The sequence below is a fragment of the Neofelis nebulosa genome, chromosome 2 (genome assembly GCF_028018385.1).
Source record: "Neofelis nebulosa isolate mNeoNeb1 chromosome 2, mNeoNeb1.pri, whole genome shotgun sequence".
Taxonomy (NCBI): Eukaryota; Metazoa; Chordata; class Mammalia; order Carnivora; family Felidae; genus Neofelis; species Neofelis nebulosa.
Window position 1 is genome coordinate 102,785,968 of NC_080783.1, and position 25,798 is coordinate 102,811,765.

Consider the following 25,798-nt stretch of genomic DNA (forward strand, 5'->3'; position numbering starts at 1 on the left):
GATTCCAGGGCTGATTACCCAACACCTAGCTTGTCTCCCCACCTTGTCGTGATTGTTGACAGGGCCGCACAACTCGCGTCTCCTAGAGCACCGTAATGACGTGGGGGAAGGGGTGGACCATAACGGGAGGGGCAGCCTCTAATCCCAGGTCTGCTGCTTACCAGCTGTGTGACTTGGGGCCAGGTACTTAACTTTTCTGGACCCTCAGCCACTCACTGGTGTCAAAACTAAGGGAGACAATTGGGCTCACTCCATAGGGATGCTGGAAGATTCATGGGAAGTGGCGGGCCACAAATGTCTGACAATGGCAAGTGCTCTCTGAGGACAACCCCCTCGGCTGCTTTCTCTTTCTCCTTGAACACACTCGGGTTTCGTTGCACACGTGTGCACACGCTTCATTCACGTCCTACTCCTTCTGTCACCTGAGTGGTTGAAATTCTACCCGGAAGATAAGGGTACACAGCCTTCTTGGGACAAAACTCCTTGGCTTCAGAATCTTTCACATATGGCCCAGATCACGCTGCTGGCCAGGAAGAGTTGTGTTGTTTATTTTTTAATGTTTATTTATTTATTTTTGATAGAGAGATTGAGAGAAAGAGAGAGAGAGAGAGAGAGCTCGCGCGTGCACACAGGGGAGAAAGGGAGAGAGAGAATTCCAAGCAGGCTCTGTACCACCAGTGCAGAGCCGGATGCGGGGCTTGAACCCACGAACCGTGAGATCATGACTTGAGCCGAAACCAAGAGTCAGACACTTAACTATTTGAGCCACCTGGGCGCCCCTGCTGGCCAGGAAGAGTTTTGAGGCAGCAGAGTTTTGAGTGTGCACTGTGTGACTATCACACCGGGACAAACAGTGGCTCCCTCTGGAGCTGGGTGGCCTTGAACCAGTCACTTAACATTTCTGAGTTCTGTGTTCTCCCCTCGCAGCAGGGGATAATCCCAGGACCTCCCGGGATTGGTGCGAGAATTAAAATGATGAAGGTAAACATGCTTAGTCCAACGCCCAGCTCAGAGGAAGCATTCGATAGTGTCGTTGCTGTTATCTGTTGTTACTATTTGCTTTGTTATTTTCTGGGGCAGATTGAATGCGTTAATTCCGGGGCAGTCCCGGCCTGATTGAACGTCGTCTCCTCCCTTCCAAGGAGATGCTGTTCCAACAGCTTCTACCGCCATAGCCAACATGATGGGGGCTTACACCTCTTGTCAACCCAGTGGGTTTAGTCTGACGTTTAAAATCTGCTCCATCACCCGCCCCAGGCCCAGTGCTCCAGGAACAAGACACAGAGCCCAGCTCACCCTCAGGGTGGAGAGCGTCCTCCCTTCTGTCCCTCTGTCTCCGTCTCTCTCTCTGTGTGAACGTACACAGTCGCTGACATACAGTGGCTCCAGTTACGATTTCTTAACTTTACCACGGTGCCAAAGTGATACATATTCAGCAGGTACTGTACCTTGAATTTTGAATTTGGATCTTTTCCTGGTTAGCGACAGGCAGGACGACGCTCTCTCGTGAAGCTGGGTGGGGCAGCTCCTGGTCGCAAACAACCACGCCGCTGACAACCACTCTGTCCCCAGACAGCCATCCTGACCCTCACTTTCAGTACACTAGTCAGGAAGTTACATGACAGGGCCAACACCGTGTTATAAAGTGGGCTTGCGTGAGATGACTTTGCCCAACTGTAGGCTGATGTCAGTGTTCCGAGCATGTTTACGGTGGGTGAGATTGAGCTGTCACGGGCATTAATGTTTAGGTGCATTAAATGCATTTTCGACTTAGCATATTTTCAGTTTATGTTGTGTGTATCGGGACCTAAGCCCTCTGTGAGTCAAGGAAGATTCTGTACGTGTATGTATGTATATAATCTCCAGTACTCTCTCTCCATGTCTCTTGAAGCCTCTCTCTGTCTCTGACTACCTCTTTGTCCCTGTCTTTCTCTCTCTTCTGGAGCCCAGAAACCAGAGGCTGGAAACTGATTCTAGCAGCTGGAGCTCAGCAACGCCCCCACCACCAGTACCTTCCCAGCGTCCCCCACCACCCTGGCCCACCCAGGGGAGGCTGCAATCTGTCTCCCCTCCCCCATGGCCTGCTTCGCCTGGCTAGGGTTCCCCAAAGGCACATTTTCCTGCAAAGGCCCCTGGTGACCAATAGGTGGATCCCAGAGGACGTTTGGGTGCAGGGCTCAGGATGACCGGTTTGGCCCTGAGGCAGCCTGCCGAGAAACTGCACTCTGGCCCAAGCTTCCAGAACAGCGGGGATGGAGACGGGAGCTGCACCTAAGTCAAGTTTGGGGAAAGGGTGATGTGGAACCCACCCACACCTCTTTCCCTCCCCTGTGTGTTCCGGACTTTCCAACAAATATTTACTGAAAGCCTCTTAAGGACCAGGCAACGTCCAGCCACTGGGAACGCAGACATAAAAAGACAGACAGAACCCCTGCCCCCAGGGAAGCATGGTTTGGTTCCAGCCCCTTCTGCTCTGATAGACTGGGACAACTCCCTAGGTAAGGAGGGCACAGAAAGGGCCTAACCCCGGCACGTGAAGGGGTTTCCCAGAGAGACCTAGTAGCCTTGACCTGGGTATGAGCAGAAGGTGTCAGGAAATATGGGTTCCAGACAGAGACCCACATGTGCAAAGGCCCTGAGGTAGGAAGGGGGTTTGGTGAGCGTAGGAAGGCAAAGAAGGCAGACCCACGTGCTGGAGTGCAAGAACCAGAGGAGCAGAGGTGGAAGACAGGCTGGGAGCGGCGGGGACGAGGCCGGCCTGGGTCAGGGGAGGTGAAGGGGGCACCCCTAGCTACATATTTTGGTTGACTCCTCATGCTAACCCCAAGTGGCTGCTGCTATTACCCCCGTTTCACAGATGAGGAAGCAGGCTCAGAGGGACGTTGACTTACTCAAGCTAACTCAGGCAAAGTTGGAGGGGCAGAGTTGGACTCCGCAGCCTGAGTCCCGTTCCCGCCCCGGGGGCCAGGCCACCGCAGCAAAGCTGGTACTGCTTGTGTAGCCTGTGGTGGGAAGGAGCCATATTGACGGGCATAGGATCCTAAGGACTCGCCTCGAAAATTCCCCTGAGGGACTGGACCTGTCCTATCAACAAGTGGGGCACTACTCCTAAAGGGCCAGGGGCCGGAGCCTCTGGCCTTGAGCCCTGTACTCGCAGGGTCTCTGGAGTTCTTGCCTCTTTCCTTTGGCTGGTAAGTGTAGCCAAAGCTCACTTTCCGGGTTTTTACCGTGTCCCATGACCCCATGTGGTCCCCTGAGGACCCTGTGAGGCAGGTGGCGGCATTCCCATGTGACATGGGAAAACGGGCTAGGCCGTGTGAAAGGCTGGTCAGTGGGGGCCAGCGGTCAGAGCCTGAACTGACTCTCCAGTGCTCTTCCCTGGGATTTGTGTGAGAGAGAGACCCTAGTCCCTTGCTCTCCTTCCTTGCTTCTGCCCGCCCCACCCCCCGTCTTGTGCACGTAGGAGAGATATGGCATCATGGGTCCCACCAATCAGACTGGGGTTCTACCCTGAAGTAGAAAGCATGTAAGAGGCCTTGTCATCGTGGTGTCCTGACACGGGGATAGGCTTTGCCATCGGGAGACCTGGAATCTGCCGGCCTCTCTCCACATGTGTGAGCTCAGGCAAAGCCACGCCTCTCAGAAAGTCACCCCCCTCGTGGAGATGTGGGGGACGAGCCACGGCCTGAGTGTTTTTCTCTCATGAAAATTCATTCGTTGAAAACCTAACATCCGAAGCGACAGTGTTACGAGGTGGGGTCTTTAGAAGGGATTCAGTCCTGAAGGCGGGGCCCTCCTGAATGGGATCCGTACCCTTATCAAAGGGACCCCAACGAGCTCCCTCAGCTCCCCACTGTCGCGTGAAGACACAGTGAGAAGTTAGTGGTCTGCAACCCAGAAGAGGGCCCTCTCCAGAACCCGACCACACCAGCTCTTGGATCTAGGACCTTGCGCTTCCCGCCTGCAGGACAGGGAGAAATGAATGTCCGTCGTTTCAAAGCCACCCGCCCTGCGGTATTTTGCTATAGCAGCCCGAACGGACTAGGACAGGACGTCCCGCGCTCCCGGGGTGCTGTGCGTCTCCAGCCTGCAACACAGCCCTGGGAAAGGGACAGAACCGCGCGCAAGGTGCAGCAAAAGTAGGTTCCGTTTATCCAGAGCCTGCCTCCGGGACGGCCCTGCAAAGCTGGCATATTAGCCCCATTTCACTGACGAGCAAGCTGAGGCTCAAAATGAGGGAGAGATTCGCACGAGGTCTGTGTGACGCAGCCTCCCTCGGGTGACGTCATCAATACGACTGCGTTCGCCTGCTAGGCCCTGAGCTTCTTGTAGGAAGGAGCCCTGCCTTTCCTTTTCTTGCCCATACTGTTTGGCCCGTTCTCGGTGCTCAGCAACAGTTCGTTGAATACACAAAGGTGTGATAAGTGGCCTTGTCACCCCACCTCGTGGGTTGGCCCCTTGGTGTCTGTGCCCCTCTTCTTCAGGTCTTCCAGGTCAAAAGGGGCCCAGGGCATGTCTGGCATCCTTGTCCTGCCAAGGCCACCGGCTGAGAGGGGGACTGAGGGGACCGAGGCATGCCAGGGAGCGGCAGATACGAGCGTCTGTCTACTAGCCCCGTAATCCTTTTTCTCCTCCTTGTCCAGGCCACGTTCTGAATTCCTTTTCCTTTCCAGGCCTCCCGGGACTCCAAGGCCCGCCTGGAATCAAGGGAGAGGCAGGTGGGCAGGGGCTGGGTGAGTGCGCAGGCGGGGGGAGTCAGGAGGCAGGGGCCTGGCTCTTTTACACCCTTGTGACTAACAACTCAGCCTTTTCTTTCCTCTCTCTCTCTCTCAATCTCTCTTTTTCTTGCTGTTGTGAAGGGTGAATGTTGATACTGTTGGGGTGTCTGTGTGTGTGTGAGAGACAGAGAATGAGACAGACTGAAGCCCTTCCTTCCCCTCATGCTGGGCCCTCGTCCCCTCCTACAGGCTCTAGAACGTCAGCTGACGGAAGAGCCTGGAACACTGTGACTAATTCTTCTTTCCTTCTCCGCAGGCCTCCAAGGACCCAGCGGCGCTCCAGGGAAACAAGGAGCCCCTGGTAACGCGTGTTTCCCCTGCCTGGGCTCAGCCCTGCCTTGGCTGAGGTGCTGAGCCAGTTGCCCGGGTCCCCCCTCCCCACATCCCCACCCACAGCCCCAGGGGGTCGGTGCCCTCCCACAGTCCTCTGCTCTGGAGTCTTACGGTGCCTCATCGAGACACCCAAGAGATGACCTAACATCCCCCGGACTTCTTCCAGAGGCCCCTTTCTTTTCTTTTCAAAATGCCCCCTGCCCCACTGCTGAACAGCCCGTGGGCGGCTCCTGAGTCCTCCTTGGGAGGGCAGCGGGAGCCCATCTTGTTGGCCATTCTCTGCCCAGGCACCCCAGGACGGCAAGGAGAGAAGGGCAGCAAAGGTGATGGGGGACTCGTTGGCCTGAAAGGCGAACCTGGGGCTAAAGGAGACAAAGGAGACCTGGGCCTCCCAGGTAAGGGCCAGATGGGGGTGTTGGTGCTTGTGGGGGAGGGGCTGAGGGGGAGCTGGGCCCCGACCCTCTGTAAGCATGTCTGTTTTGTCCCACTGAGGGCAGGGCTGTGCTCTGCTTCCCCCAGGAGCACATGTGTCCCATCCGTCCAGGTGAGCAGAGGCCAGGAATGGAGAGCTGAGAGTAGCATGGGTGGGGGGAGACACAATGTGATGCCAGGCACAACCGGTGACAAGTGAGGACACAGGCCATGCGACAAGCTCTGAGGAGAGGACGGCGAGGGTGGCAGTGGGACGTGAGATGGGCACAGGGCAGGAGGGGAGACTGGCTGGCAGGGAGGGTGAAAGGGCTGATTCCAGAAGCAGGTGCTACGTCAGAACCATTTGGGGCCCTTGTTCAAAGTGCAAGAGTCTGTGTTTCAAAGGCCTGGGTGATTCTGATGCCGGAAGTCTGGGGGGCATGCTCTGAGAAGCGCTGCCCCAGGGGCTCCGGCCACGACAGAGCACTTTTCGCGCCCCTTGTCGCTTGGCCTCTGGAAGCCCCCTCGGGTGGTTATGGGGTGCAGTAGAGGGGGGATGAGGGCCGTGCGGCTAGAAGGCTTGACATCGCCCCTGCTCTGCACCTGTCCACGTGTGCCTCTAGGCACGTGACTTAACCAGCGGAGGCTTAGTGTCTTCATTTCCGAAAAGAATGGCCATTAAAATGATAATAATCAGGGGTGCCTGATTGTTGAAGTTGAGCCTCCAACTTCAGCTCAGGTCACGCTCTCACGGTCTGTGAGTTCGAGCCCCTCATCGGGCTGGCTGCCATCAGCGCAAAGCCTGCTTCGGGTCCTCCGTCCCCCGCCCCCCTGCCCCTCCTCCACTCGTGCCCTCTCAGGAATAAATAAACATATATATAATAATGAAATTATGCATACTTTGTAGGGCAGTCCCTAGAGATCATGTGTTCAAACTCTCTGCCACATGGTTAAACACTAAACAAATGATAACCGTCCGTATGAATGATGTTAGGGATCCCTTAAGGTAGAAAGGGAAGGACTTCAGTTCTAAGGTCAGACACATCTGGGTCCTCGTATGGCTCACTAGCTGGGCAACCTTGGGCAAATGACTTGACCTCTCTGATCCACAACTTACTCAGCTGTAAGAGGGGGATAATAAAAGCAACCTTGAATAAGGATTGAGTTACAACTGGAGTAGAAGACAGAAGATGCGTGACACTGTACCTACGAATAGGAATTATTCACATTATCAGATACTGGGGTGCACGCTTCAGGAAGAGGGCCCTTACAGGCAGGTGTCAGCCATCCTTAAGAATGAGGAGCCATGATCAAAGGTTTCAGGAGAGCCAGTTGTGCTGAGATGACCGGGAGGGTTGGTGGGGGGGGCATCTGTGCACCCGGCGGATGGTTAGACAGTTGACCTCTGACGGCGATTCCAAAGGCTGCTCTCCGTAGTTCTCTATGTAACAGGAAAGGGAGGCCCAGACTTTCTCAAGTTGGCCCTGCCAGCCCCAGGGGAGGGGGTGACAGCCAGCACTTTTGCCTGTGGAGTCTGCGCCCTACTGTTTTCCCTCCCACACTTATCCAGTGCCCCAGATTTGCAGATACCCGACACCGGGGTGGGCACCCCCCCCCCCCCGCCCACACTCGGCCTGGAAAAGCTGTGGTTGGCGAGGGGAAATGCGAAAGTTTCAATTCTTCAGAAATCAGGACTCCGACCCACCCCTCCTCTTCCCAAATTTCCTCTCCCAAGATCGCAAGGTCTCTTTCACCCGCTGTTTTCCTAAGCCCCTGCTGGCAGACAGGGCTGGCACGAGGGGCCCCGCTCCAGTGGTCCTGAGGCTTTGTGGTCTTTGTCCCCGCTAAGGGGTAATGTCCCTGGGGAAGGGCCAGGGGACAGGTGCGTTTTCCTCACCTTGCCTTGAGCTGTGATGGCAAAGTTCTGACACCAGACAGCAGCTGATGTTCGTCTGGTAGGGCTAGACTCTGAACCTTTCACCGAGAACGCCCTGCTTCCCCAGGCCGCCCCCTTTGATGGAGACACGGCAGTCATAGCCACACACAGCCACACACAGACTCGGGCCCAGAGCACGCTCCCGAATCCTCGGGCAGCCTAGGGATTCCCATAACATGGTGGTTCCGGCCGGCCCGGGGCAGTCGGGCACCAACATATTCCTCCAGGGAAGTAATTCCTAGTCCCATCTGCCAAATGCCATTTGTCCCTTCTGCCAAAGCGCACACCTTGAACGAGCAAGGATCGCCTTCTTTGGGGCTTGCCCCTGAGGCCATAAGCGATCTCAGCTAGAACCGAGTTCTTTCCGATTGTTTTGTTTCCCATCAGGGAATAGTCATCCTTCAAGTATCTAAACCACCTGAAAGAAGCTACTTCCTGAGCCTTGCCCCTAACGTCACCCCACGCTTAGACCAGAAAGCTTCGCGTGACCCGTGACTCTCCCCCCGACCTCCCGCCCCCCGCTGCTTCAGACCTCTCTGTCTCCTTTCCCAACGCACAGGAGGGAAGGCTGCTATCCCTCTGAGTCCTCCCAGCTCTGATATCGGGAAGATAGTGGAGTGGAGCCTTTTAACCAAATTCCATCCCAATAAGCCTGTCCCAGGGCTGAGGGAACTGCCGGGATGGGACTTTGACTAGCTCCAGGAACACCAGCCAAGCCAGGGGGCCGCTGATGAACAGACCCAGCCTGGCACGGCTAGCGAGGGTGTGCAGCCCGCTCGGGAGCCAAGCCCGCAGACTGGGAGGAGGTTGGCAGGCCCCATGCGAGGAGCCTCCCCCAATTGATATGCGCCATGCAGCCGCAGAAAGGAGGAGGGAGCAATGGAGGACCGAGGAGAGGACAGGCTGGGACAAGCCTCGAATGCTGATGACAAGTGGAAAATTTGAAACCTTGGGCACCAGGAAAGGCTGTGGCTGGAGCACTGGCAGGAGTCCGAGCTGCTGCAATGTTTTCCTCTCCACTCATGCCTTCACGTTTCTATTCTCGGCACTTGGGATCGGCATTCTGGAATATTCAGGTTTCAGTTTGGGAGGCTTGAAAAAAAAAAAAAATTCCCCAAATGCAGACACTAAAATGAGCCAGGCAGCGCTTAGCTCAGCCTGGGCTGTGGTCCCTCCCAAGGGGACCAGCGTGCTGACCAGGGTCCTGAGAGCCTGGCTTCTGGGCCTTCGGCTGCACGCCAGCCGGGCTCCATGACCTCGTCTATTTCTCACGCGTTTCCATCTGGTCTCTGGGGCAAGATGGTGTGCTCCTTGAGGCCAACCATTGTATCTTCCCCTTCTGGGAACCAGGTAGGCGGAGCCCAAGGAGTTTGAGTTTGGATTTTGGGTGGGACAGCGTCATCGGGACCTGGCTGCCGGCTGTGTCCTCCTCCGTGCCTAACCACAACTCCTTGGTTTTTCAGGAAGCAAGGGAGACATGGGCATGAAAGGAGATACAGGGGTCATGGGACCCCCCGGAGCCCAGGGGAGCAAAGGTGACTCAGGGAAGCCAGGCCCCCCAGGTAAGAGGCCGTCCACCGGCCTGTCCATATTCCCTTTTTTTCTGGCAGGCTGAGCTAGAGGGGAACAAAATCCCTAAAAGTCCTTCTTCATTTTAGGTGCGGCTGGATCTCCTGGAATGAAAGGAGACCAAGGTAAGAACTCTGGGGATCCAGACGTCATTCGAGCTGCTACTGTCCCTGGGCAAAGTCAAGTCCGGGACACGACTCCACTGTCTTTAGTTTCATTGTAGCGTTAACCCAGAGCACGTGGGGGGTCTCTGAAAACCGGGCCCCGCCTGGGAGGAACAAGCTTGATTGGCATTCCCCTTAGACCTTCGCCGCAGTCCGCCACGCAGGGGTGTGGAGCCCACACCCACGACCGGGGTGCCTAGGGAGTCCACGAGCCCCAGGCACTGCAGAGTGATGGTAACGATGAACACACAGCTCAGGCTGTAACTTTTCTCCTACTAACTGGGCTCGCTCGTGGCTTCTAAAGGGAGATGTGGAAAACTGCCCAGGGAACATGCACGCTGGTAGGAGGTACACGTGTCACAGCCGAGAAGACAGACGAGCCGAGGGGTGGGCAGCCACAGCTCTCTGCCGACCATCCCCAACCTTGCAGCTGTCACTTAACTTGCAGGACAACCTGGAGCTCAGGGTCTTCCCGGCTCTCCGGGCGCAGCGGGATCCCCAGGTGCCAAGGGTGAGCCCGGCAGCGCTGGCCCCTCCGGGCTGACAGGTGAGGTCCTTGACCCTGCCGTGGGCATGGGGAGTGGTGTCTGAAGAGCCACAGAGCCCAGCCCTCGTGCTCTCTGGGCATCTGTTGTACAGGACCACCAGGGATACCCGGGACGCCAGGAGCCGACGGCATGAAGGGAAGCAAGGGGGACTCAGGTAACGGAGGGTGTGGGTAGGGGGTGGATGGGGTGCTGGGTAGATAGGGAGGAGCACTGCCTCAGGGGGCCCCCCAGAAGGAGGCACAGAGTCTCCTGTGCTCTGGCCCCTGAGGCACCCCGATTAAGGACACCTCCCTCTGTCAGGGCCCTTTTAGCTCAGAGCCTAGGGCTGTCCTCTCTCTGCCCAGCATCCCTGAAAGGCCTCAATGCCGTGACCAAACCTCCACCATTAAAGAGAAGAGAAGGGCAGCTGGCCCTCATTGTCCCCTGGCCTGCCTTCCGGCTGTGTGCGTAGTTTCTATTCTCTCCTGCTGACCTGCAGGGGGGCCCCCAGGGTCAGGGCTCTGAATGTGGGCAGGGGGTGTCAAGAAACCCCTTCCTGCACGTTGTCCCAGAGGGACTCGGGCTGGGAGGAGGGACCCACGTAATCAAACTCACAGTGACTACAGGATGAACCTTCATGCCAAATTCGTCTAGGTTACAAAGCATCAAACCAGTGTGGTCTGCTTTGCGAACCTCTACGCCAATTTTGTCGCGTCCCTAAGTCTGAGCGCCTACAGTGGTCTAGAAAGTGTGGGCCACTGTGTTGGGCGCTGGGTCACCGTGATGCGTAAGACCTGCTTCCTGGCCTCACACATACAGGCTGGTGCAGGAGACAGGCACACAGACTGTTGCCAGGGTGTGCCAGGCACACTGTGTTGTGGGCTTTTGCATGGAGAAGTGAGACGTGACAAATGCCCTTTAGAAAGCCAAGTGCAGCCTGGAATGTGGTAGCAGCTCAAGGTTATGGCTGTGGACAGCCTTCCGTGGCTCCATCCTCCGCCCGAGCAGAAGGTCCTGCCGGGTTAGACAGCCCGATGCCCTCAGGCAGAGTGGTGCACAGACCCACACCAGGGGCACGTCCTCTCCGTGCTCGCTGATCAAGTGGTTGACTGATGGATGGATTGATTCCTTAAACAAATGTGACTTAACTCAGCTAACTGCTTCAGTCTCACAGTGTCCCCTGTCTGGCAGGGGTGGTGAAAGGCAGCGCGGTCCGGGAGTGATGTAAGAGCTTGAGCTGAGTCTCATGGAATGAGTGGAGCTTGGCCATGGTGAGGAGGGAATGGGAAATCTAGAGAGCGGGAACAGAACAGGCAAAGTCACAGAAGAATGAGGGAGGGCTCTGTAGCCTGATGTCCCTGGCATTTAGGGTTGAGATGTGAGAGAGGGTCAGGAGCTCTGGCAAGAGGGATAAGCGGGGCCACCTCCTGGCTGGCCCTGGACTCTGGAACTTCAACCATCTGGGCTTTTCTGAAGATTATTAGGAGCCATGGCGCAGGCCGCTATAACACCCACTGCCCTTCCAGTCCATCCAGCCCCGGCGTCAATTTCTTGTTTATGCACTATGTGTCAGTGTGGGCAGGGGACCTGCTCCAGGATGCCATATAGATGCCACCTGAAGGCAGCCAGCAAGGTTTCACCTTCTAGAAAGGCTCCATCTGGGTGTGGGGGTCAGATGCCCCTGACTTGTTGGCTGTTTCCTCCTGATCATATATATTTTCATCTTCCCTGGTCCCAGATTTTAGGGGGTCTGAATTTAGGGCCTGAGGCTGCCCTCTCCCTGAGTTTTTTGTTTGGCTTCATAGTGATGATGGCTTTTATCCCTCGGCTATAAGCAATGAGTCTCTGTCCCCACCTGTCCACACCCTTCCCCCACTGCCAGACCAACGGTTCTTAACTAAGCAAGGGTATTAGGGGTAAAGCATGGTTTTACGCACAGGGAACACTGTGCCTACTCCCCAGCTCCCAACTTGTGTCTCCCACTGTCTGAGGGTATGGAATTCTGCCCTGTAGTCCACGTCCTGGGAGGGTTTACATAGTAAAAGCACCTCTTGATAATGAGCTTTTTTTCTGTGACAACACAGTGGGAGCGGCACTCTTGTGAGTGCGATTTCACAGGAACTTGCCCAGACTCGAGGGGTCAGGAGAAGACACAGCCAGGGCCAGAACCCAAGCCTGGCAGACCCAACGCCCATGGACTTACCCACTGCACTCCATCATGCTGTCTCCCTGCCCAGGCAGCCTGAACGTGCCCCCTGCCTCCCATCAGGCGCTCTGATGAGCAACACCTTCTCTCTCCATCCCAGTCCAGGGAAGATTAGAGCTGAGGCTCCAGCAGCTTCTTCCACTCTGAGAAGGAAACATGAAGTTCTCAGGCCCTGTTATGGCTCTTCGTTATTTACCCCCAAACCCACCTCCCTTACAGCACAGAGACAGTTGGCCCTTAGCCTGGGGATCATTTTAACCCCATTATCAAGTTCCTGTATATTTGCTGAGCACCTTTTTGGGGATTTCCATCGATCAGGCCTACTGGTGAATACCAACCGGGCACATTCTAAGGGTTCTTCCTTAGTTCTGGCTCCCCAAGTAAACATGGTGATTATGTTTCCAAAGCAGAGCATGTGATAATTACAGCTTATGTAAAATTGCACAGATTTCCCACACAAATCCAAATGCTTGTCTTGATCTAGGAGCTAATGGCCCACATGGACATCTCAGGAGGGAATTGCCATAGGTCCACAGTCTGGCGGCCTATAGGCAGGTCTCCATACCATCCCGGGGTTAGAGGTTAATGAATTCTTGGAGAAGTTAGATTTCTGAAGTGGGAAAAGGAAGGCTGGGCTCCCACCAAGGGGCCAGGCCTTCTCACCATGGAAGATAACGCATGCTTTTCCATGTGAGGACATCGGTATTCCCCAGACCGGAGGCGCTATGGTGTTTGTCCAGTTTTGATTCTATCAAGCCAGTTTTTCAAACCAATGCATTTCCCATTTTGTAAATAAAATCATTAATCTCTCAAGAGAATATCTAGCCTCCCTAGATGAAAACAGAGAAATTATAGTGCCTTTGCTTGACCTAAGTAACAGCTAGATCCCATTATCGTGCATTAATTGTATATAATATACATTTATATATATTATATATAATATAATATATTAATATATAGTATTATATATATAATATACACATATAATATTATATATTAATATATATTAATATATTATATGTATATATATGTATATATACATATATGTATGTATATATACATATATGCATACGTATATGTATATACATGTATATGTACATACATATATACATATGTACATACATGTATATGTATATATATACATATATAATATATAATATTATTATATATTAATATATTATATTATATATATAATAAATCTGTTTATGATTAACAATGCCTCTGGGCCAAGCACTGTGCTTGGGATTTACTCCCATCATCTTAGTTCCCCTGCCCACACTCCTGAGTTTTGCTACCTTACAGCAGGAGAAGCAAAGACTCCCCGAAGGCAAAACCTCTCCTGGGGTAGGCAGGCGGGGGGCTTACAGTTAATATACTCTGAATCCAGGAGTTGATCCCAAAGTCAGATTCCAAAGTTACACTGTTCTAGATTTTGTCACATAGAATAACATAGAGTGTAGAACTCCAGAGAAGTCAGAATCGCGTGTATTCCCATTCCACAGAAGATGGGTAAATCCTGGCCCCATCACCAGATCCCCCTGCCGCTATGAACAGCCACTAACCACACCCCAGCGCATCCATGTGAAATGTTTCCCCTCATTGACACCTCTTGCGAGAAAGGAGCCGTCTCAGATTAAAGACAGTGAGGAGGAAATTCTTTTCCTTCTGCTGGGAAGGGAAGGTGCACAGTTATTAAGTAGGGCATTATCACTCAGCAGAACTTTCTCTAACGGTCCTTTCCTTCACCCATTCACCGAACGGCATTTTACGAAACTCCCCAAACTTGGTTTTTTTCTAACCTTTGATGTTTATTTATTTTTGAGAGAGGCAGAGGGCGAGTAGGGGAGGGTCGGAGAGAGAGGGAGACACAGAATCTGAAGCAGGCTGCGAGCTCTGAGATGTCAGCACAGAGCCTGATGCGGGGCTTGAACTCACAAAACACCAGATCATGACCTGAGCCGAAGTCGGACGCTTAACCGCCTAAGCTACCCAGGCGCCCCTGTTTTTTTCTAACCATTGAGCTTTCAAAGGATTACAAAATCACTTGACTTTGAAGTGGGGAGAATTGCAAAACACAAAAACCCCACACAGAAATTAATTTTAGCTCAAAATCCCTTAGCCATTTTGAAGTTTGTTTGGACACGAGGAAGAACTTACTTCATCTTGTGATTGGCATTTCACTTTCTATCATTCCACCTCATAAAATGATGTTAGAAGCAACCAAAACATTTAAGCTCCAAAACACCAATCGGATCAGAAGTTCTGCATCTCAACAGCCTTCCCGTCTAAAATATAACAAGCATCTGAATTTTCTACGTTCTTTGATTTTCCTCTTGAGGCAAAGCCAAAATGCAAATAACCTGCAATCCATTTTCTCATCTGTGTTTTAGGACATTTTACTTTGAAGGTAAGCAACAAAGAATTCGTCATAATAGCAATTAAGCCCTATACTGTGAATATAATTTCTCAGTTCATTCCAGCCGCCATATCTAAGGACTGGGTTAGCCCCAGAACTTATTAAATTCTACCAAATCACATTACTAAATTGTCGCTTGTACAACTTTTCTCATTTTCCTCTAAATTTCTCAGAGGTATCTGTAGAATTCTACATGCATCCAAGTTTTTGGTCCCCTTCTTGCTACACAGCTCAATCTGTCAGTTATTAAACTTATCCTCAACCTGCCAGGCTGCACTTAGTCTGTATGTCAGGAAAGTATTGAAGGAAGTTTCCTAATGTACTGGAAATTTCTACGTTAAATCCGAGTTGGGAGACTTGCTCCCCAGCTTGCCCCAGGCCTGAGTTTCTTCCCCTGTGGAATGCGAGGAATCGTCTAGAATAGTATCCAGATCCCTGCTAGTTTCATAACTCTGGGTTTGAAGTTGGCAGTTTCCCCTCAAAGCAGGAACCTAAGCTTTTAGGCAAAATACTAGCTAAGCGCTGAACAATAAGACGATGTGTGCTTTCTAACTACACGATTTTCTTGGGAGAAAATCATTTCTCTAAATAAACACCTTGCAAATAAATATTTTGGGGTCCCCTCAGCTTGAGATGTGTGCAATATCCAGGAAGACTCAGGAAGCTGTGGTTAAGAGGAGAAACCCAGCATTTATTTGCCTCAGAGACAGGAAAGCTGTTTGGAGAAGCTGGGCCGTGAGTTTAAGGATTGTTTAAGGCCTTGCTCCTCCAAGTGTGGCCTCTGGACCAGCAGCATTAAAATCACCTGGGAGCTTGCTAGAAATGCAGAGTCTCAGATCCCCACCCCCGATCCACTGAATCAGCAACCCCGGGGTAGAGCCTAACAGGCTGCTTTGTTTGGCAAGCCCTGTGCTGGTGATTCCGATGCACCCCGAGTTTGACTACTCCTTTAGGGGAACGAGATGGCCCCCGGTGGGGCTGGGAGTGTCTTTGGAACCAAGTAAGCAGCCGGAGAGGGAAACTTCAGGAAGGTGTGAGCTGCCTTGCAAACAGGACACAGGGAGCTACGGCACCCAGTGGGAGGCCAAACCTGGGTTACAACTCAAGTTCACCGCTCACTCCCTGCGTGACCTTGGATAAATCACCTAGCGTCTGTGACTGTGGACTTCCTCCTCCCCTGTAAGAAGGAAAATGGCACTACCTTGCAGGGCAGCTGAAAGACGGAATGAGGCGGTGTCTGTGAAGCCCCTGGAGCGGTGCCTGGCAGAGAGCAGGCAGCCGCAGAGGCAGAGTCCCCGGGGGGTGACGGGCTGGGAAGGAGGGTGTGAGAAATGAGCCAGGTGGGTCAGGCCGCAGGGACCATAGGTCTAGAGAAGAGGGGATTCCCCTATGGTTCCTGTCTGTACAGGGTGTTTGTCGTTCGGTGCTTTGGGGACAGCTGGAGATGGGCACTTTTTCAGGAGGGGACAATTAGGGGAGGTCACAAGGCCCGGGGTCCCTGAACTTTGCTTCCAGGGACAGACTCTTAAGGTAGAGAGTTTTGCAATACGGTGCCCTCTAGGATGCAAAGAGCCAAGAGTCAATGTATGACCCGTTTTCCTATTTAATAACATGTTTCTGAGCGTGGCTTCTCCTCTCTCATCTGGACGCATGCAATTCAGCTGTAGGTGAGCGGACAGGAAGCATCTGCCACCTCTGCTGGGTGACCTCAGGTCACCAGCAAACATTTATGGGACTTGTTGGGCAGCGAGCCCGGAACTCACGTGGGCCAGCATCCGAGGCACTCCCCGCCGAGAGGGGAGACAGACACGTGCAAACAGGGTCCGTGGGGTCCCTGTGACAGGGTCTACTGAGCCCACGCCAGACGTGAGGCTCAGCACATGACACAGACGACTCCGTTTCAGTCTCCCAAGGGCCCCCGAGGCAGCCAGGAGACTCAGAGGAGGAAAGTGAGGTTCCCAGAGGGCAGCACCTAGCTCAAGGTCACAGAGGCAGATGTAAGCCCAGGCTCTCTGACTCTGGCCACTTTGCCGCCTTGAAAGGAAGTATGCCATCCATGGGTGAGGCCAGAGAAGGCTTTGCAGTCAGGGACATCTGACATCTTAGCAGATTTCATAGGCTTGATCCGAGTTCTGTGGGAGATGAAGGGAGTGGGGCATTCTACAAAGGGGGCTGGGGCATGAGCAAATGACCCCGGAGTGAGCTGGGGCCTGCCTGCCAGGGTCTGACCTCTGAGGTTCCTTTAGCCCTTAGAAGAAGCTTCCTGAGCCTCAGTTCTGTCCCATCCCTAACACGAGGAGCTGAACTAGTTGCCCTCTCAGATCATTCCAGTGCTTCCTGCTTCGGTGGTGCCGAGGTCTGAGCTCCTGGGGCTTCTGATCTACCTCCAGGCAGCTCCCGGCCTCAGGAGAATCATCTGAAGGGCTGCTGGGAGCCAGGAATTCCCTTGCTCATTATTCCAGAAAGGGGTCCCAAAGAGGCCCACCGGGCCCGTTGCCTGCCCTCCATTGACGAGCACACAGTAGGTGCTTAGGAAAGTCAGAAATTGAAGTCAGAAGCAGGAAGTTCCCCAGGTAGGAACTCCCCCCAGGCCGTGGGCAAGCTGGGGAACTGAGTTCCCTGTGGCTGCTGGGGATTGCCACCAGTGGGCTTGTGCCATGGGAAGGACAGCAGTCGAGGGTGTGGTGGTGAGTACAGTGTTCCTCTGGTTACCCTCTAGTAACTGGTACTTCACAGTCAATACTGAGCTTTCGTTTCCCCAAGTTTGTGGGTCTTGGAGAGTCTTCTCTCTCTGAAATCAAATTGGTACAGGCACTTAAAATCCAGAAACCATAATGTTGCAGGGCGCGTGGGTGGCTCAGTCGGTTAAGCGTCCAACTCTTGATATCAGCTCGGGTCACGATCTCACGATTTGGGGGCTGAGCCCCTCATCCGGCTCTGCACTGACAGCATGGAGTCTGCTTGGGATTCTCATGCTCTCCCTCTCTCTCTCTGCCTCTCCCCCGCTGGCTTGCTCTCTCTCTCTCTTAAAATAAATAAACTTAAAAAAAAGTTTATACAAAAAAAAAAAAAAAAGGAAACCACAATGTTGCTAAACCAACAAAGTATTATCTCCCTGTGACCCAGCATGGTGCTGGGGACAGTGGGCCTTCCATGAGTCAGTGAATAACGGGGTGAGTGGGTGGAAGGAAGGAAGGAAGGAAGGAAGGAAGGAAGGAAGGAAAGGAGGGAGGGAGGAAAGGAGGGGGGAAGGAAGGATCTTTCACTTTAGAACCACAAATACGATCATCACCAATGATTGCAGTGATAATTTTTCCATCTTCTGGACACGAGACCCTTTAGCCACATAAATCTTTAGCCACATTAGGGCCACAATGAAATGAACCCACACATTCTGTGGGGCATCTACTATGGGTGAGAGCCCCCAAGCACTCCTGGCGGCCAGTGAGTCCCCTCCACAGGCTTTTGGAAATAAAGAGAGCTTTGTTTTCAAAATATCCCTCAACTTCTTTCCAATAAAATGCATCAGGAAGAAACGGGATTAGAGTTAGCCATCAAGTCAGGTTATAATCGGACAAAGAAGGCCAGCCAGTAAATCCAGAGTCTGTCTGTCTGTCTAACGCAGACTTTCCTCCACTCCATCTCTATTTGTCCCCAACACGTGTCCCCATTTATCTGCAGTCTGTCTCCTTTTATGCTCTGCTCAGGAGGCTTTAAACAATCGTGGAGAACCAATGTATCTTTCCGTCTGCATTAATCAGACAAAAGGTAGAGGTTGTCTAAGATTAAAAGTGTCTAATATCTAAGTTTTATTATCTTCCCCTCTTTTTTGTATTTCGATCTTAGGACTTCAAGGACAGAAAGGAACAAAAGGAGAATCAGGATTTCCAGGTAAAGGGCCGGCTTCATTTTAATTTCTTAGAATGATGTCTGGAAAACCTCGTGCTTGGAGGACAGGTTTTGTTGACTTTGAACATGCTGCTGTGACCTTCCCCCAAAGGGGCTAGGGCCCAAGCCTGTTTGAGGCTAAGACTCCAGGACTCTGTCCTTCAAGTCTCAGATTCCTGCCCCTGGAAAACCTGGAGAGCGACAGAACTCAGTGACCTGGGCGGGTAGGGAGAGGGGCCGCGCTGAGGGTAGAGAAGGGGTGAAGAAGAGCCTGGAGAGCCGGGGCCGGCTGGTGGCTTCAGGCCGTGTGGCCACCATGGAGCTGTGCGGCCTTCCTCTCCACCTCCCCAGTGGGCTGCGAGGCCTCATCTGCTTCCCCATACCTGCACTGGTCCATCTCTGTCTTCCCTTTGGCCCCTCAAGCTCCTCCCCTCCTCCTGCTGCTGTCCGCTAGCCTATTATGATCACCTCCCAAGCCCAAGCGCGTGGTCGGTCACTGCGCATGGCACTTCCCACAGAGCACTCGCTTCTAGCCTTCTCCACAGCCCCCACCCCAACGGGCGCCAATGCAAAACTTCTCAGACACATCTCTTGAACCCTCTTTCTGCCTCATGATCTGGGTATTCGGTTCCTGTTTGAACTTACTAAAGGAGAACTCGAGACCTAGAAACACGACGGCAAGTTCTCTCAGAATGGCCACACCTTCTACACAATTATGTCGCTCGGTGAGGCCCTCCAGGATCCCGTCCGCTGTTTTTACCTGTGTGTTCCCAGCCGGCATTCATAGGAGAGTCAGTGGGGAGATCAGAACAACACCCTGCACCCTACTGTCCCTCCAAGGTGGACCAAAGACACGGGCTGAACATCCTAGCAGCCCATTCACGGAGGTGGGAAACGTGGTAGTCGAGGACAACTCAGTCATTGAGGACCAAGGCCCTTGGCCCCCCTCGGAAAGCAGAGTGAAGCATCTAACTAACATGGTTTCTCTCCTCTCCAGGCCCTGCAGGCATGAAGGGAAGCCAGGGAAGCCCAGGCCTGGCAGGCCTCAGGGGTGCACCGGGACTAAAAGGCCAAAAGGGAGAGCCAGGAGTGAAAGGTCAGGCCTCGGTCTCTGATTTGTGGGTTCTGAGGAGAGTCCCTGTTGTCAGGGGTTTGGGAGTTTCCGGAACCAGAGGTGTAGAGGTTTACTGGCTTCCCCCCCTCCACCCCGGACAAGTTCTGTGCTGGGATTGCCCTTGGCCCTGAGCACACAGAAGTGAAGAAGGCACGTTGTGGGCGTTTCAGAGAGGCAAACATGTGAACTTTTGACGCGTTCACGCCCAGCCAATGCCCCGGCCGCTGCACCTTTCCACAAAGGAGATGCCTCCCCTGTCTGTCACATGTACTTCCCACATGTCACATGATGGGGTCACATGTTTCTCCCCTGTTAAATGCTCCTCTCTGGTCGAGCTCAAATCCTTCATGCTGTAGTGTAAGCCTATTTTGTCTGGCTCAACCATGGGTGCCCGTGGTCCATCCAGCCCTCATGATGCCAGGTCACCTGCAAAACTGCAGGAGACCATCTGACCTCCCCACCCTCCTCCACTGCTGGCAAAGAGGGGTGAGGGGATCCTGGCTTCTTGGTTTCCTTCAAATTGTGTGTGTTGGGGGGGGGCTTTTTTTTTTTTGTCCTTGTGACAGGATCCTCTGGACAGCAAGGAATACAGGGACAAAAAGGTCAAAAAGGTAATCACTATTTCTAGTCTCTTTAATTTGTGGTTTAGAGGAAACTCTGCACTTGAAAACTGCAGGTGCGGTGGGGAGAGGCCCTGGTTCTCGGAGAAATCCCTTGGTTTGGGAAAAGCTAACAGGCTTATCCTTCGGCTAGGCCTGCCCATGGCGGAGAGCCACAGCTCCCGTCCTCTCCCCCCGACTCCTTCTCTTTCTCTCTTCTTCCCCCCTTCCCTTTGTCTCCCTCTCCCTTCTCTCCCTCCCTCCCGTTACCCCCTCAACTTTTCCTTTTCTTCTCCCCACAAGGCCAGGCCAGGCCAGCTGCAGGTGCATGGAGGCTGCCGGCCGGGTCGTACCTGTGCCGTATGTGGGATCTTCCCTGCTCTGGTGACGGCCAAGCGGGGGGCTGGCTCTTCCCTAACGACAGAGCTTCCAAGAATGGACAGGCAGAGCACACATCCATGCAAAGCCCTAGACTGCTCTCCTCACCTCTCCCACGTATGTCTTTCACCCAGGTGAATCCCTGGTGTCCGTCAGGATTATCGGCACTAGCAGCCGAGGCCGGGCTGAAGTTTACTATAACGGCGTCTGGGGGACAATTTGTGACGACGACTGGGACCATTCAGATGCCACTGTCTTCTGCCGCATGCTGGGCTACTCCAGGGGAAGGGCCCTTGTCAATGTGGCACCTGGTGAGTGCGTCTTTCCTTGAGGCCTTCCCTTCGGTTCCAAGTGACTCAGGGAGTTTGGGTTAAAAGAGAGGGATTGGTTTAAGCATCTGAAAAGTGCCCCTGGCTGCCAACCTTCCAGGTTGGCGGCCCCAGGAGAGAGAGGACTTGTCATCCGCAACAGTGACGGCAAAGGCTTGGTCGGGGCTCTGGCTGACCTGGCCTGGATCGCGGTCCGCGCCTCCCTGAAGCCAGGTCGCTCCGTGGCCGAGGCATGGCTCTCTGAAGGCCAGCTGAGGCGCTGGCCCCGGAAGGACAGAGAAGTTACAGGACGGGCAAACGTGGGGGTTCCTCTCAGTCTTCTGGGAACTAGACACGAGGACATTCCATATTGTGACCGTCTTTAAGGAGAAGGTGCAAAAGGAAGAGAAAATAAATTGGGGCAGGGACTTCCTAAAGTTCATTTTGGAAAGATGTCCTGTGTCTTTCAGCAAAAGGTCCAAACTTTCAACAAAGGAGTGAAGACCCCAGGCTGAGATCATTTCTTTGGCCACAAGAGCTGACCTGGCAGGGACACTAGGCTGGCTTCTCCTGCCCACACTTCTAAATACTCTCTGCCCTTACTCTACTCCAAAATGCCTCCTCTTTTTTTTAATGTTTATTCATTTTTTGAGAGAGAGAGGGATCGTGAATGGGGGAGGAGCAGAGAGCAAACGAGACAGGCTCTGAAGCAGGCTTTAGTTTCTGAGCTGTCAGCACAGAGCCCGACGAGGGGCTCGAACCCACATGAGATCATGACCTGAGCCGAAGTCGGACGCTCAACTGACTGAGATCCCCAGGTGCCCCAGCACCCACCTGCTTTTTAATCTGAGTTCCAGTTGGATTGTGACACTACTTTAAAGGATATATTTTCCTCATGTAGATTACCCTTATATAGATGGCCACACTGTAGTATAAATTACTATAACTGAATACACATCTTCTTCGATTTACGATGGGGTTACATCTCAACACACTCATCCTAATTTGAAAACATTGTGCACAAAATGCAACTAATACACCTCACCTACACATCATAGTCTAGCCTCGTCTACCTTAAGCATACTCAGAACACTTACAGGAGCCCACAGTTGGGCAGAATTATTTAACACGAAACCTACTTATCATGTTGTCAACTTGCCCCTGTAATTGATTGACTACCATACTGAAAGTGATGAACAGAATGGCCATCTGGGTACTGAAGGGCTCTAAGTCTATCGGTTGTTGACTCTCGTGGTCGCCTAGCTGACTGCGAGCTCGTGCTGGCCCGCACCCCAAGAGCACCGCCCCGCATGTCTCTAGCCTAGGAAAAGATCACAATTCACAATTCTCAAGTATGATTTCTACTGAACGTGGGTCACTCTTGAACCATCGTGAACTTGAAAAGTCATAAATCAGACCATCGTAAGTGGGGACTCTGTCGTCCTGCTGTTTTTCCCTGTGCTATTGATCTGAAATCATTTATATCAGAAGTTAGGGGTTTTTGAAGAATGTGTGAATGCTTTCCAGCCAGAGGATGGCCTGGTAATAAAAGGCCATTTGAAGAAGGTAGGTATGGCTGCTGTGAATCAGCAGGAAAGAGGTAAACACTGGGAGCCCCTAGGAGGAAATTTCAAACAGTGCATAGCTTAAGTAATAATAATTAATAACAGCTTGAATATCATAATGTATCTTAATCTATCTCATTTAATCTTTGGGTGAGACCTTTGCCAAAGGGTAGAAAGCAGAATAAAAGTGGAGTTAACATAAGAGAGTGGACGAGAGGTGCCTGGGTGGCTTAGTCGGTTAAGCGTCCAACTTCAGCTCTGGTCACGATCTCACGGTTCGTGAGTTCGAGCCCCGCATTGGGCTGTGTGCTGACAGCTCAGAACCTGGAGCCTGTTTCGGATTCTGTGTCTCCCTCTCTCTCTCTTTCTGTCCCTCCCCCACTCGCACTGTGTCTCTTTCTCAAAAATAAATAAACATTTGAAAAAAATTAAAAAAGAGAGAGAGAGAGAGAGAGAGAGAGTAGACCAGCTGTCAGCACCCTGGGCCTGAGTGGATGCGAGGGAAATTGGCAGTCTACCCGCAAATGGAAGTTAGACCCTAATTGTGCTTTCCTCTCTCTCCTCGCCTTCCGTATCTCCAGGCACTGGGCAGATCTGGCTGGATAACGTTGCATGCCAAGGGACAGAAGGGACCCTGTGGAATTGCAACAAGAATAGCTGGGGCTCTCACAACTGCAACCACAATGAGGACGCAGGCGTGGAATGCAGCTGACCCCCCACAGCCCCTCTACTTCCGCTCCCAAAGTGTCTGCAGGCATGGGCACTCAGCTCACCTGGGGGAGGGCCACTGCTCTCCGAGGGGTCCCTCTGGGGTGGGGTCACTAATAAAGCTCAAAGCACTAGCTGGTATTGTCATTGGCTGGGGCCGAAATCACTCGTTCCTACCTCTCATCCCTTACGGATGAGCCCACTCCACGCACACATTTCACTGAGTTCTCCCGGGGAGACAGTGGCGTCTCAACTCGGGGGATCTAAACGCGATGTGGAAACCGAAGAGTGCCCGAAGTCAGTGTGAGGCATGACCATCCTTCAGCCCCAGCACTGGGGCCGTTCGCCAGCGAGTGAGGACGTTGGCATGTGGTTGACATCATGGTGCGTGATAAATAGGAATGGTGCCTTTAAGCATGAAAATTAGTTTCCTTGGGATGTGAGCTCCATAAATAAAAGGACTTTTGTCTGTTTTATTCACCCATGTAGGGACTCAGTAAACATGTACTGAATGAACTGAATTAAACCAAGAGGGTGGAGCGGCTCATGCTTTGCGCAACTTGGCTTCTGACTCCCTTTTCAGCTTCCCCTGGGTTATATATTTTCTGAGTGCACTCTCACGAGTATTCTCTCTCTCTCTCTCTCTCTCCATTATAAATGCTTTGGGTAAATGGTAAATCTGGGAGAGTGAGATGCATGTGTGATATGACTCTGAGGTATCATCATTTGCACCGGACCCATGGGGAGCTCAGCCTCAGGGCATTCGGAAAAAATGCCCAGGGTCACTTGTAAACAGGGGAGCCAAGGTTAGAACCCACAGAGGGGCAATGGAAGGCCCGGGCCTAGGAGTTACCCACTGCGAATAAACACATAGGTGGATCTCTGCGGGATGGAGAAGTTGGAATTTGGTGAGATGTGAGCTGAACTTTCTGAAACCGAAAAAGGAACGAATCAGAAACACCCCCTGTGTTGGTTAGTTATTGCTGCACGACAAATCGCACCAAGTATGCGTAGGTTAGAATTCTTAGTTTTTACTCATTCGTGCACCTGCAGGTCGGCTGGAGACTGGCCCATCCAGGCTGGGCTCCACGAGGGGGCGCTGCTTCAAGCTGCAGGGCCAGCTGGGTTTGGCTCTTCACTGAGGGTCAGGCTCGGCCTGCCACCTAGATGCCCTCTACAACTTGTGTCCTGGTGAAGGCAGCAGCATAAAAATGTAAGCAGCCACACACGATGCTCCTCAAGGCCTAGGCTCACAGTCACTTCCCATCCATGGCTTTGGTTTCCATCCCTGAGCTATTGACTCCCCAGCTTATACTCCAAGTGCAGAGCTCTCTCCCGAGCCCTAGTCATACAGATCTGCCTACCAGCCACCTCCTTGTGGGTGTCTCAAGGTCAGGAAGCTAAGGTCTGACTCATCGTCTGCCACTCCTGCGTCCCCATCTCAGCCAATGGCTCCCTCCATCAGGGCCCAAGACAGAAACTGAATGCCAAAGCCCACGCCTCCCCATCCCTTACCCCTCAAGCACCAGGCACCCAGTCCCACTAATTCTACCACCCTGCCTCCAAAACATCTCTCCAGCCCATCCAGCTGGCGCCTTCTCTGCAACCACGACGGTCCAGGCCACAGCACCAATAGTCCAGACGCTTGGAACATCTCCTAATCAGTCTCTTCCCTGCACCACACCCCATCAGCCACCTCTTCATTCTCTGGGCAGCAGCCTGAGAGATCTTTAGAAATGACAAAGAAACCGTGCTGATGCCCACCTAAGGCCTTCAAAGGCTCCCCATTCCCCAAGGCGGTGGGCCACACGGATCACATGGCTTACAAGAAAGTGCCCCTGACAATCCCTGACAATCGATCTATCTCCTACACATCACACAACAGGCTCTTGCTATCTGTTTTCTGATCGATTCCCTGAAGGAAGGAAGGAAGGAAGGAAGGAAGGAAGGAAGGAAGGAAGAAGGCAGGCTAAACCTAGCACTCAGTTTTTTCTGCCCTGGGATGGCGTCACCGTCTTCCCTCAAATGTTGTGCATCGTACTCTAATTATTGTGACAGAGGACCTCCCCACTGAAACCCCTTCCCAAGGAAAGGAAGGAACGGCTTTCTCCAAAGGTGAGTCTAATCCTCGGTCGTTTACATTTTATAAGGGTAGCTTTCAAAACAAACTCACGGAGCTCATGGTTTACTAGGTGCATTGTAAATTTTAAAAGTTCCTATCTCCCTGCTGCATCAACATCCCCACAAAACACGCTGTGAGCACCCAGCCCAGGGGACCAGGTGTACCGGTATGGTAAGGTGGCCCCCTGCCACAGGTGCCCCTTCCCACCTCCCACGACTATGACCTGGTGATAGTCAAACACCAAAGGGGACCCATGAAGAGCCCTCACGCCCTTTGCTTGTGCACCGCCCTGACCCCCCATAAAGGCCCTTGCCCATGGGTCCTCGGTCTCTCTGCTCCCCACCTGTATGGCTCAACCTGTTCCCTGAACCTGAACACTCCCCACCATGTGGCGGCCCCTCGGCCTGCAGTGACTCTGTCTCACTGGGACCTGTGAGCGTAGCACACTTCCTTTCCCTGCACCTCTCCTGTGCCCCGTCTTGTGGCAGCACGTGAGTGACATCCCCGAAAAGGACAGGGAGCCGAGAGCATCACGCGATGCAAGTGATACTATTCTCATCTTATAAACCCACGGCACGTGGCTCCCAATTCATCACCCTTCCATCCATGGCCTTCACAACGTGACCCTGCAGCTCGTCGACAGAGGCCAGGTCTCTTCTCTTACACTCCCTCTCTCTCTCTCTCTGGGAATTCTCATCATGTGATGAAAACTAGTCCAGGTTAGCCCACTGGGGGATGAATGAGCATGTGGAGCAGGGTCCGGGCACCCCGGCTGG

At 52.9% G+C, this 25,798-nt stretch overlaps 1 protein-coding gene across 1 annotated transcript in view; it reads left to right on the forward strand.

The window, feature by feature from the left end:
- The window catches only part of MARCO (macrophage receptor with collagenous structure), a 39,604-nt gene extending 16,563 nt beyond the window's left edge, over nucleotides 1-23,041 (forward strand). Inside the window, exons 5-16 of the mRNA XM_058715490.1 lie at nucleotides 4,674-4,718; nucleotides 5,035-5,079; nucleotides 5,399-5,506; nucleotides 8,922-9,020; nucleotides 9,117-9,152; nucleotides 9,640-9,738; nucleotides 9,831-9,893; nucleotides 18,187-18,231; nucleotides 19,226-19,324; nucleotides 19,909-19,953; nucleotides 20,454-20,630; nucleotides 22,774-23,041. Of these exons, the coding sequence (XP_058571473.1) occupies nucleotides 4,674-4,718; nucleotides 5,035-5,079; nucleotides 5,399-5,506; nucleotides 8,922-9,020; nucleotides 9,117-9,152; nucleotides 9,640-9,738; nucleotides 9,831-9,893; nucleotides 18,187-18,231; nucleotides 19,226-19,324; nucleotides 19,909-19,953; nucleotides 20,454-20,630; nucleotides 22,774-22,904 (992 nt within the window). The 3' untranslated portion in view covers nucleotides 22,905-23,041. The remainder of the gene's footprint in view (nucleotides 1-4,673; nucleotides 4,719-5,034; nucleotides 5,080-5,398; nucleotides 5,507-8,921; nucleotides 9,021-9,116; nucleotides 9,153-9,639; nucleotides 9,739-9,830; nucleotides 9,894-18,186; nucleotides 18,232-19,225; nucleotides 19,325-19,908; nucleotides 19,954-20,453; nucleotides 20,631-22,773) is intronic.
- The last annotated feature ends 2,757 nt before the right edge of the window (nucleotides 23,042-25,798 follow it).